General features: G+C 41.7%; 1 protein-coding gene across 2 annotated transcripts in view; it reads left to right on the plus strand.

Annotated features, from left to right (window-relative positions):
• Positions 1 to 13,211, plus strand: part of SGTA (small glutamine rich tetratricopeptide repeat co-chaperone alpha) — a 571,490-nt gene that overhangs the window by 256,581 nt on the left and 301,698 nt on the right. For both annotated transcript variants that reach the window (XM_044053988.1, XM_044053987.1), the window contains exon 6: positions 2,505 to 2,609. In XM_044053988.1, coding sequence (XP_043909923.1) covers positions 2,505 to 2,609 — 105 coding nt within the window. The remainder of the gene's footprint in view (positions 1 to 2,504; positions 2,610 to 13,211) is intronic.

Below are 13,211 nucleotides of genomic sequence, written 5' to 3' on the forward strand. Positions count from 1 at the left end.
TTTCCTTCTCCTTGGGATCTAAATTTTGTTCTAGAGAAATTTACTTTGCCCACTTTTAAACCAGCAGCTTTTTCTTCTCTTCAACATTGCACTTGGAAAACAGTTCTTGTGGCCATCACTTCAGCTAGAAGGGTCTCAGAACTTCAGGCACTTATGGCCTCTTCCCCCTGTACTGTTTTCCACAGAGATGGGGTTTCCTTATGCTCCAATCCTCCTTGATGCCCAGTGTGGTGAATGTTGTCACTTAATCAGTCCGTTAATCTGACCACTTTTTTTCCATCTCCACAATCCTCTAGTGAGAGGATTTTTATACACCTTGGATGTGGATAGACTACTCCGATTTTATTTTGACAAAACCAAGCCTATTAGGAAATAAAAAGGTGATCAGAGTCCCTATCACCCAAGGCCCTGGGCAGGCCTGTTTCCAAGCAGACTATTTCTTCTTGGATTTCTGAAACCATTTCCTTTTGCTATGTTTCACGGAAAAACTCTTGCATCCCCAGTTAAGGTTTATTCCACTAGAGCTGTGTCCTTTATTAGGTGCTTTCTTCAAAGGTGTGTACACTTCCTCTATATTAGAAGCAGCTACCTGGTCTTCTGTACCCAGTTTCACAAAACACTACAAGTTGGATGGTATTTCCAGGTCTAGAGCTGGTTTTGCAAGGGCTATTCTGCAGGGAGTTTGTACGGTGTGCTACTGCCCCTTCGCCCAATCCTGCTGCATGAGCTTTGGTGTTCTGTCTCATGTTATAAATACTGCAACGTATGAATAGAAGGGCATAGAATAGTTGTGTAAAGTCTTACCATAACCATAGATGTCCTTTTCCATAGGTTGCAGTATTCTTCCCCCTGATGCTTGCCTGATTGCTGGTTGTGTTTACTCCTTTTTCTCAGACTGGTGTTCTTCCTGGGCCATTCAGTTCTGCAGCTTGCTACATGCCGAAGTCTGCTTTATACCCGATGTCGGACTAGTTCTGTGTGCGATGTCTCACCTAACGCACAGTAGCTTTTGGCTTTTGTACACTGGCTTGATGTTAATCAGCCGGCAGCAGACTCTCTTGTTATGAATACTGCAACCTATAGAAGAGAAGGAAATTTATGGTTATGTTAAGATTTTACACAACTATTCTTTCATGAATTAAGGAGGTATTACGATTTTTGGATGTAGATCCTTTATTCTTTCATGAATTAAGGAGATATTAGGATTTTTGGATGCAGATCTTTAATGAGAATAACAGTCCTAGAGAATATTATATTCATGAGGTAGCGCAAATATTCTAAGAACTAAGCCAGCATGAGAAAAGAGTAAGATTTTTGCCAGCGGGGATGACTGCAAGTAGGAGAATAGAAAATAGGCAAGAGGGAACTGGAGAAAATTAGCATGGAGCCAAGGTAGTGGGAGCAAATGACAAGACAGGAAAATGTAATGGTGAGTGGGATGAGGCCAAGCAGAAGTTTGGGACTACCTTCAAAGGATAGGGAAGTGCTACGTGAAAGACAATTTTAGGTAGAGTTTTTAGTCAAATCTAAAACAGCAGCAGCTGTTAAAGGGAGTATATAAAATATTGCATAACTAACAATGAATCTGAGGAGAATAGAAAACAGTGTGTGCAGAGCCTTGGAAGACATTTTGCAAAGGAAGAAAGGAAGGACTTCAGTACGGCTCCCATGAGTGCTACAAAGGTGTAAAGCTTTTGCTTGGAAGAGTTTGCATAGGTATTTTTATACCCTAAACAGACTTAAGAGTATTTTTTTCTTGAGTGATCAGTAAATGCTGGAGGTGTAATGGGAAATGTGTTTTTGGGGAGTGTCACAAGTTGGCAGATTGTATCAATTCCCTGCAGAGTAATTTGCCAGAAATGTTGGGGAAGTATTTTTTTTTTCTTTTAACTAAAGAAGCGAGTCTTTTGAGCTGGAGACAGGAGTTAAATTGCCAGACATAGTAAGGCCTTAGTAAGTTTAAAGCTGTTGACTGCCAAAAAAAAAATAGTCGCTGGAAAATTAAAATCTAAATCAACCGTAATTGAAATACTGAATCTGATGAAGGAGATAAAATAACTGGAAATGTGATCTTTGGAAAATTGAAGAAGGAACTTGCATATAGAAGTGGAATTTGAGGGAACAATACATGCATAGTGTTTAGAGAAGGCAGAAATGAACAATTTGTGTGAAGTTGGAGTGAATGATTGTTAGTCTGTGTATGCCTTTCATAATTTGTCTAAGCTAGGTAAGTGGTGCAAATCAGAATAAAAACAGCTTCAGTAAGATGCAGATGATGTCTCAGTGAAGGTTCGTTGCATTTTTCAGTGTGATAATTATTATCTCCATTTAAGTAAAATGGAAAAGTAGTTGCTTCTCAACAACTCCATAAACCAAGTGTTTAAAGCTTTTTTTTTTATGGACAGCAGCAACCCTAGTTCACCAAGTTTTATTTTAAAATGTCTTCCTGTCTGTTCTTTTGTCTTACTTCTGCTTCTGTTTTTTTTATTTTTATTTTGTTTTAGGGCGGCAGCTTACAGTAAAATGGGGAACTATGAACAAGCTGTACAGGACTGTGAAAAGGCAATAGAAATTGATCCCAATTACAGCAAAGCCTATGGACGAATGGGGTGAGTACTTGCTAACCAGTGTAGACAGCCACTTCCTTCTCTTTACCAGGACAACAGCCTACAGTAAAATGGGATATTGTGGATAAGCTGTATAAGACAATGAAGATGAAATAGAAATTAATCCCAGCTGCAGGAAAACATACAGGTGAATGGTGTGAGTTTAAGTGCAGACAAAATAGTCACATTTCTGGTATATTTCTCAGGAAGAATGTACAAAGTGCAACAAATGGAATTTATAGTGGATGCAGGAATCTGGGATTTTGAGACTTTATCACTTCTAACCTGTGTAACGATTATGGTTTCAACGTCTAACTCTTTGAGTAGTTTATTCTGATGGAAGAGTTGATAAGGTTGCCATATAAATTCTTATTGTATCCTGCAATTTACAGCATACTTAAGTGGTACCAGGTAGGGCAAAGGGGCCATTTCTGGGTTTTTGGTTTAAAGACGGTCATACATTCTTACAATTGGGTTTTAAGCCTTTATCTGTTTAAACAGGATCCATGCATTTCCCACACAGTTGACACTAATTTTGCACTTTTGTTCAGCTTAAGGTTGTACTGTCTAGTATTCATCAGTAATAATGCCCATGCACTCCCTTTTTCTCAGCATCCCCTTGACTGTACTTCTCAAAGCTGCTGAGACTTTCTTTGGGAACATGGAGTATTTGTAACACTACAGATGTGTCTGAATGTGGTGAATTAGCAGACAGCCCAAATCAGTGAAATAAGTTTCATATACTCTTATGCAAAGCAGACAATCGCAGTGCACATTTCATATGCCAATCTTCTGACAAGCCAAACATCCAGTATAGCATGAGTTTCTAGTTGCACTATCTGGAACTGAATTGTCTTTTATTCTTATACTCACAAGTAAGCACTTTCATGTCAAAAGGTTTACACCATGAGCTAAATTAATTTTCAGATTGATTTCATGTGCCTGTTTCACATTGCCCGTAAAGCTTGAATAATCCACTTTTGTCACTTTCCTGCAATTTAACTTTGTGCATGCTGTCCCCGTTTATTTTGCCCATAAATACCTCATTTTCTTGAATTTTTTTTTTTTTTTTTTTTTTTTTTTGGTTAAACACTGGTGTGGTGGGACAAAGATTTTGTATACTCAGTCTGAGGATGTTTTTGCAGCCTTTAGAAACTCAACAGGATTTTTTTGTCATGCTTTTGACCAAACCTTGTGCAGAAATTTATCCATGACATACTTTGTGCTTTGCATTTAGTTATTTTAACTTTTTAATCTTTACATTGTGTATGTCACTTCACTTCTAACAATTCTTTGAGCTCGTTTGACTGTGAATTAGTAGTTTTATTCCCTGTAAACAAATCGGTCACTTTGGTGCTAATCTGGCTTTTCATAATCTATTTTTGGCTGACCTCACTATTCTCTCTTGTACTAACGAGTCATGTAACTCACCCATTCAGCCTTTAATTTGGTGACATAAGTATCTATACATTTTGTTGCACTTTTTATCCTGTTGAAGGACATATGGCAAATATGCATCCCTCATTCACAGTAATGTAACCTTTTGCATCACTGCTGCTCTTGGTCTTTTCCTTTCCCCACTCCCTCTTTGAGATGCAGATGTATTATAAACTTTTAGGGCTTCTTTTGGATCTCAGACAACCCGAAAGATTTATTTTTTATTTTTGTTGGGGGGGTGTCGATGAGATCATAGCATTGGAGCAAAAAATTGTTATTTTGTTCAAAGTCATTATGCAGCAGTAGAAAAAAATCTTCCTGTACTCTGCACGTCCGTTGTGAAACTGCATGTTAAACATCAAGGTGTATTGGAAGTGAAGCTGCAGTAGTACTGAGTGAGTGACAATCACAGAGCAAGATTGTCTTTGAATAATCATTGGGTATATGGTGGTCCATCACAATACCACTGTGGACACCATATTCTGCTCTCACACACACACACACACAAACACACACACACACACACACATATATATATATGTGTATATATATATATATATATATATATATATATATATATATATATATATGTGTGTGTGTGTGTGTGTGAGATAACTGTTCTACAAGTTTTATGAATGATTATAATGTTAACTGTGCTTGTAATGATTATATTTTTGTAACTATGTTTTGGAGCTTTTCTCCCCGGGCCTCTGTAATAAACATTTTGAACTAATGCTAATCACCTAGTCTGTGTATGTGAGTAGTAATCTGAGAAAAAAAATTGATCCTAAGTAAGACGTGTGATTGGGTTTATGGCCACCAGCCAACGCACTGTTTTTTTAAATATATAAAGTACTGTGCGTAGAGATGATTGGGTACACTTGACATATTCATAATGTTAAGCATAAGCAGCATTAGCATGCTAATCCCATGCACCCACCAGTTCCTTTTTGCTAGTTTTTATTGCAAAGGGACAGCTGTCTGGAAGTGGGTACAGACTGGTTTCGATTTTGGATTGGACTGGTACTGCTTCTGCGTATGAATGCTGCCCAGTACCTCAGGTGTCATGGTCCATTTGTGCTTTGGTATGATCTTTTTGATGTTTAGAATAGCCCCTCCATGCATTGTGGATCCTCTTGGATGCCAGTCCAAGCAAGGGATACTTGAATTGTGGGTTTTCTACTAAGGTCAGAATTCTTTACTTCCGCAGTCATCCTGATACTGTAGGTTGGTTATTGCTGGTGAGAGATTTAGACCCCCCCCCCTCCTGCATTTCTGCCGGTTTCCTGTTTTGCCTTGACAAGTAGTCCAAACTGTGGTTGCTTTTGGACTAAAGTGTTATGTGGCCTTTCCCACTGATTTTTGTTTTTTTCTCCAAGCTGTACTTGTCAGTCTTTGCCTTTTTCACCAGTTCTCATCCCTTTAAATGGAAACATGCTGTTGGTTACTCAGATTTACCTTCTGTCCCTTAATTGGTAGGTGCTATGCCAGAGACGGGTTACTGCTCTGGGGGAGAATGAAAATAGTGCTTCACCTACTTGGGGCATCACTACTCTCTCTCTCTCTCTCTCTCTCGATCAGTTGTTTAGAAAGGAGGGTGTGGTGTTTTTTCCTTTTGAATTGGGTGGGGGGGGTTCTCTTTGTGATGCCACGTCTCACTATAGTGTTAAAGGTAGCTGGCTCTTGCTGTCTGCTCCCCGTGGTAGTTGGTTTGGAACATAGCTTCAGTCTTAATTTCTGGATGTTTCTAGGGCTGTTCTTCATTGGTATGGAAAGTTGACTCTCCTTTGGGGAATGATTTTTACCCTTTATTTACTCTGATTCTGACAGCCAACTTGCTGGACCCTGAGAAGGGGCAAAGCTGCTGCTGGTATGTCTTCCAGTTGGTTATGTTTTTTTCATTTGGCTAGAGTGGTATGTCCTACAATAGCTCACCTGCTGTTTCATTGCTTTGGAGCCTTGTATGCTTTATATCAATCGCTGGCTTGCATTCCTGACCAGTGTTCTTCCGTTGGCTCCCAGTAGAAGACAAAGTTGAGGCCTAGTTATGTTTGGCTAAGTTTCATTCCTATTTAGACAGCCTTTCTTTTCAGGAATTTTAGACTTCATGTTCAGTAGGCTTGCCTATCCACTGTTGGTTTGCTGGTGCTGGATTTCATTTTTGAGATAATCTTTCCTAGTGTCACACTTGAGACTGTGTTCTGAAGATGACGGGATCTTCTCAACCTGTTTCTGAGGTTGGATTCTCCATCATCATGAACAGTTCTTGAGTAGATTTTCATTTTACTCCCTGAACTTATTTCCTTTCCCAGTTTTTGTAGTACAAAAACACTCCGTGTGATTGTGCTGATTAGTTGGATAGGCTGGCAGATGTTCTTCGTGTTTCACTGTTGCAGTCATTTACATTTGGGTAATCTGCTGGCAGGTTGCCCTCAGTCGGCCTGATTGGGTCTTGCGTCAGTTGCTGTCCCTTCTTTCATGGCGTCAGGGGAATAAAACATGCATCCGACGCCATTACATCAGTCTTTCTTGCTGTGCAGTGCCCGAAGCAGAAGCAGTTTGCAAGTGCCGGTCGGCCGACTCCTGAAATTTTCGTTTTCAAGTTTCAGTACCGAAGTCTTTAACTTAAAGCTAAGTACCCAGTTGGGGAAACTTTTTTCTTGCTCCTTACTGATGTCAGTCAAAGTTAATAATTGCATTACTTGTGGAAAGCAAATACCTCTCAAAGATTTTTATTCATACTGTATTCCTTGCCTAGGCCCTGACCACGACGTACCTTGCTGTAGGTTTTGTGCTTTATTTAAATCGGTCATCAGTACATTTTTGCCTCTAAATATTTTGGTTCTCTGTTTAATTATCCAGAAATGTCATCTGTTAGCCATTCGACTACTGGGATTCAGAAAAAACGCGAAGATGAAGACAGACAGGCCGCCGAGGTCCAAAACTGCCGACTACGCTTCTCCTAAGCCAGTCGCCAGTTCGCCGGTACTCAGTGAGGTGCTTTCGCAGCCCCTGATACCCGCTTCTACTGAGAACCATTCGGAGTCCGGAATGCTGTGAGAGGCTTCACCTATGGAACCTGTGGACATCTCTACCTTGGATGGGTCCAGAGCTGCTGTGCAGGCATCGGCTTCTGAGGGTGTATTCAGGCCTACAGACTTGCATATTAAATCGACTCCACCTTCATTACTAAGGCTTAAATCTTGATCTATATCTAAAAAAACGATGCCCAGGCCACATGTTCAGGCTCCTATGCCTAAAAAACAAGTGATTAAAATGGCTGAAGATCTATTTACTCTAATCGGGGGTAGTCACCCCCCCCCCCCCCCAAAAAGAGGCCTAGGGCTGTGCTTGATTATGAATCTTCTGATCAGGTTTCTGTTTCTTCTGATTCTTCTAATGACCTGAATTTGTCCATACCTACTTATGAGGATTCTGATGCAGAGGATTCCATTCCCTTTGCTTCTGCTGAGGATTTTTCTTTTGGGGAAACTTTACATACCTTAAGGGAGCATTTTCACTGTGAAAGTCAGGAATTTTCTGATTCAGAAAAGAGGCTTGGGGATTTCCTCCTTCTGCCTCAGCAATAGGCCCTTGGCTATACCTCCTGTACTAGACATTGTTTGTGTTTTCGGAATCCAGTATGGCCCCTGATTCCCTGCCTCCGGCTCCTAGTAAACCTGACAGATACTACAGGGTTCCTGAGTCTCGAGTTCCTTTTCAAAAATCCTGTTGCAGATCCAGAAACCATTTCTCAGGGTCCCAAGGGCATTAAGGCTTCTAATGCTAAAAATCCTACCCCTTTTGATAGAGACTCCAGGGTGCTGGATAGATGGGGTAAGAAGATTTATACTTCTGCAACCTTGGCAATCAGGGCTTTAAACTGCCAATTTCATATGTTAAAATATCAACAGCTTATTATTGGACTGCTTAAACAGAAAATTGTTGATTCCTGACTGTGAAAAATAAAGATTTACAGGATTTATTGCATTCTGCTGAACAAGTTGGAAAACATACTTTGCAAGGTGGTTTTGATTCTTTAGAGGCCTCTTGCAGGGCTGCTGTTACTGGGTCTGTGCTTAGAAGACATGCTTGGCTTAAGGAGCAATCTTTGCCTGATCATGTTAAAGCAAAATTGTTGGATGCTCCTTTAAATCAGGAACGTCTGTTTGGCAATAAGGCTGAAGAAGTTCTAAATAAGATGGAAGATAAAGGAAGATAAAGCTAAATCTATGCAAACTGTTAAGGATTTCTTACAATTGCAACCTCCAAGATCTAGTAGGCACTGGCCTACTAAGAATTGGTCTTTTCCAGCTCCTTCCAGAGCCTCTCAAGCCCAACCCAGACACACCAAAAGCACCGGGTTTCAGTCACAGGGGACTCTCAGAACTAAGCAATGGGGGGGCCTCCACTTCCAAATCTGGAAATAACACCCCCCCATGGGAAACTGTCTCAATGACTTCCTTTTAAAATTACCAAGCACTTACCTTTTAGCCGCCCCTTTGGGGGGAAAGATTGCTCTTCATGCAAAGAACTGGGAACTCATAGCCCAGGACAAATGGGTTTTAAGTATAGTGTCCCAGGGATACCGATTTAATTTCCTCTACATTGCCAACACCAAACGGGTGGCCAGACCTGCCCCCAAATCAGTGGGCAGAGGCTCAAAAACAAGTACTTTCCATCTTAAACATGGGGACTATTCAACCAGTACCAGAAGAGGAGAAAAAGGACAAGGTTTCTATTCCAGGTTCTTTATGGTACCCAGAAAAGATGAATCATGGCATCCAGTTCTGGACCTGTCCACTCTAAACGTCTTTCTGGACATTCCAAAATTCAAGATGCAAGGCAAAGATGCCTGGCTGCCAACTCTAGATTTAAGAGAAGCATACCTGCACATCCCAATCAGGGAATCTTGCAGAAGATACCTACGCTTCAAAGCAGGCTGCTTGCATTTATCAGTTCTCTGCACTGCCCTTAGGCTTGTCTACTGCACCCAGGATATTCACAAAGTGCCTGGCTCCAGTTATTGCATTTTGCAGGCAAAGAAATACTCAAATATATCCATACCTGGACGATTGTCTAATTCGGACAGAAAACCAGGGCATACTTCTAAATCTCGCTTTAGTAAAAAGGGTTCTAACTTGTCTGGGGTGCATCATAAACGAAAAGAATTCACAACTGGTACCCTCTCAACAGATTACGTTCCTGGGTGCAAGCTTGAATACAACTGCTCAGATGGCTTTCCTCACGCCAGAGAAGCAAATTCATTAGGTAACTTACTTCAAGCAAGTGGCCACAAAAACCCTGCTATCTGCAAGCCAAATACTGCAAGCCTTGGGGTTCATGGCCTCCTGCATTCTTCTAATTATGTATGCAAGATTGCATATGAGGAAACTACAGTGGTACTTAGTCTATGGAGTCAACATTGTCACAGCCTGGAAACAATGATTCCTATCATACCTTGCCTACACCTGGAATTCCTATGGTGGGCAGAGGCCTGACACCAAAACAAGGGACTGCCATTCACACTATCACAAGGGACTGCCATTCACACTATCCCCTGCCACCCAAACCCTAACTACAGATGCATCAGACTATGCATGGGGGGCTCACCTGGCAGGGAAGTGCATTCAGGGCAAATAGAACCCAAATCAAATGCACCTACATATCAATCAAATAGAAATGTTAGCTGTACAGAATGCTCCGACAGCCTTCAAGGACTACATTCTTCCAGGGCAACTAATGGTAAAGACGGATAAAACTTATGTGGTACTTAAACAAGCAGGGGGGTACACATTCTTACTCCCTATGCAGACTAGCCATGGCATTGTGGAACACAGCCTTGAGCTACCAAGTGCACCTACAAGCTCAATTCCTGCCAAGAAAATTGAATACACTGGCAGACGGACTAAGCAGAAATCTCATGGACCCACATGAGTGGAAACTGGAACCACAGATTTTCAACATGTTGACAAGCAAATGGGGGAGCCCAGACATAGATATGTTTGCCTCCCCCAGAACTACCAGTTGGACAAGTTTTGCACAAGGACTCCCACAAAGAAGCCTGGAAAGTGGATGCTCTGTCCTTCAGCTGGAAAAACCTATCAATCTACACCTTTCCCCCTCTGCCTTTGCTCTGCACAGTTCTGCTAAAAGTCAAACTGGACAAACCAAGAATGATTTTGATTGCTCCAGACTGGCCATGCCAATACTGGTACCCATTCCTGCGCAGTGTCGCAAATATCTCCATGGCACCTGCCTCAGACCCCTTCCTTGCTGTCTCAGCAGGAGAACCAAATTCTGCACCCTCCGCTTCCAACATTGAACCTTGTAGCCTGGCTAATCATTTAAATTCACCCTTATCATCCCTCAGCAAACCTGTGATGGATGTCATCTTGGAGGCGAGAAGACCTAGCACTAGAAAATCGTATGCTGACAAATGGAAAAGATTCTGTGCCTGGAACCAATCTTTAGGGATGAGCACAGCAGCACCCAATTTACCTCCGATTTTGCAATACTTAACTGAGATGTTTCACAAGGGCCTGTCTTTTTCGTCTTAAAATCCACGCCTCAGCTATTTTCAGCTCACTATAACACAGAACCACCCCTCTTCTCTTTTCCCCTGCTCAAGCAATATCTCAGAGGGGCAAAGAACTTGAGACCACCCAGGAGAGCTCCTACTCCTACCTGGGACCTTAACTTTGTTTTGGAGAAGCTCACTCTACCTCCTTTCAAGCCAGCTGCTACTGCAGCCTTAACATTTCTTTCTTGGAAAATGGCCTTCCTTTTAGCAATCACTTCAGCTAGAAGGATATCTGAATTACAGGCCCTTATGGCAGTGGAGCCTTTCATCATCTTTCATGCAGACAGGGTTTCTCTGAGGACCAATCCATCCTTCATGCCCAAGGTGGTTTCCAGTGTGGCTCTTAATCAGTCCATTCATTTGCCAACCTTCTTTCCCAGTCCACAGAACAAAGGGGAACGGATTCTGCATTCCTTGGATGTGGATCATTTGCTATGCTTAAAAGCCTTTTTTTGGTGTATTTGCTTTTGGTTGGAGGTATTTTTTTGTGTTTAATTTTATTTGCTCCCCATTAGGGGGGCACCTGACATCTGGGGCAAGAAAAACTGATGTAATGGCGTTGGATGCATGTTTTATACCCCTGATGACCTGACTTCATGGAAGAAGGGACCGCAACTGATGCAGTACCCAAGACTTTGTTAATCAGACTGACTGAGGGCAACCTGCCAGCAGAGTACCCAAATGTAATGACTGCAGCAGTGAATACACTTTAATATCTACATTTATGGTAAGTGTACACAACTGTACTTTCCTTTCCATATCCCCAGGTAAGCACGTGCTTACATTTTCACTCTTTAGTGTTTGTGAATAAAGCCAAGTAGCTGCCTCAGTAGGAAGAGATGCCTCCAGTGCTTGTTTGATTTGTCCTTTGCAGGCATGGTCACTGTGGTTTTGGGTCGTGTATCTCCTTTCCAGGCTGTGTAACCTTATTCATTTTTCTGGTAGTCTGTTCTCTTTGGCTAAGCTTTTCCCACTGCTCTGATTTAACTACTTCTAGTGTAGTATTCCTGCTCTTAGCAGTTTGAATCATCCCAACCATAAGGCCCATTAAGGAGGTCCTGTATGTTAGATGTAAAGGTATTTTTCTTACCATGTTTTTTAAATATCTGTTAATCCGTAGATGGGCTGGTTTTACTAACCCATTTTTTCGCCCATTGGCAGGGATAAGTGTATTGCGGTTGAAATAGATGTTTTGTACAAGTATTTAGTAATGAAATGCCCTGGGAGGTTGCTATAATGGTTAAGGTGTGTACCTTAGAGACACAAGGTTGCAGGGTTTGATTTTCACATGGGGTAACTGGCTAGGCTTAAAATGTCCCAGAAGGGCAGTCAGCCTAGTACTAATCTGAGCCTGTAAGCCTATGTGATGAGACCTTGGGACACAGGTGGACAGTAGTCTCTCCTTTGATCACATCGCCACAGTAGTCAGGAAATCCTTCTATGTGGCACACCTAATCACAAAAGGTTTCTCATCCAGAAAGAGGTCATTGTTCCCCTCTACTCATCGCTCATTAGACCCATTATAGATTACAATGCCCCTTTTGGTATGTACCTCACAAGACATCCTACAACAACTGGAAAGGCCGCAGAAATATCTCACAAAGAGGATTACCGGCCTCAAAACAGATGTCCTACGCAGACCGTCTTAAACTCCAGCTTTACTCCATCGCATATCGCCTACTCAGAGGTGATCTCTGCCTAACACACAAAGCTATGTCAAACCCGGAGCTGTTGGACATGCTCCACTTAAAGAAATCCCAATCCCTCCGAGCTACATGCTCTAGGGACCTAAACCTTGTCACCACAATAAACAGAACATGCCAGAGAGATAGATTCCTGTCCTAGAGACTTCCCATACTCTGGAATAAACTACCTATCTATATCAAACAAAGCTCCTCGTTAGCACTCTTCAAGAAAAATCTTGATGATTGGATAGGAAATAGGAAATTCACCCCGGGGATCACCTCTGTGGCTCTGCTCAACAGTGGCACAGGAAAAAAAATGTTCTTGGGTGGCAAAAGCCAGGGTACCTTTTTGGCTGGACTTGTATAGGCCCCAGGGCCGATAGCTTAGTACCTACCTATGTATGTATGCATTTGACATGTTCATAACCCGCACAGATGCACATGAGATATTTAAGTAATTGTGTGTTATGTTTTGGAAATGTTGGTTATTTAAAAAGACTGCAGACTATAATTTTATTTAGATGCAACTTCTCAATGTACCAGACATGCTTGGCAGTAACATAGGAAACGGAAGTGTGAAGTGAGGGTAAGGCCCTTGGGAGAGGAGGGGGAGGCAGAGTAGGGCCGGCACTGGAGATTGATACATTTGCATTGCATGCTGTTAAATGAGATTGTAGTGAGGCTCTAGAGGTGAATAAGTTTGGGCTGTTGTGCATTTCAGGTGGAAGGGAGGTCAGACTGATGAACTGACTTTTTGAAAGGCTGTTTTATCTGTAGTTTTCTGAGTGAAAAGGGGTTTCTTTAGATTGATAGCAGTGGAGTAGTTACTATGAAGGGAGTGAGAGGTAGTCTTAGTGCAGATTTAGTGGAGGGCAGAAGTTTTAAGAAAGTAGTTTGTTA

The sequence above is a fragment of the Protopterus annectens genome, chromosome 13.part0 (assembly GCF_019279795.1).
Source record: "Protopterus annectens isolate FY-2018-M chromosome 13.part0, PAN1.0, whole genome shotgun sequence".
Lineage (NCBI taxonomy): Eukaryota > Metazoa > Chordata > Ceratodontiformes > Protopteridae > Protopterus > Protopterus annectens.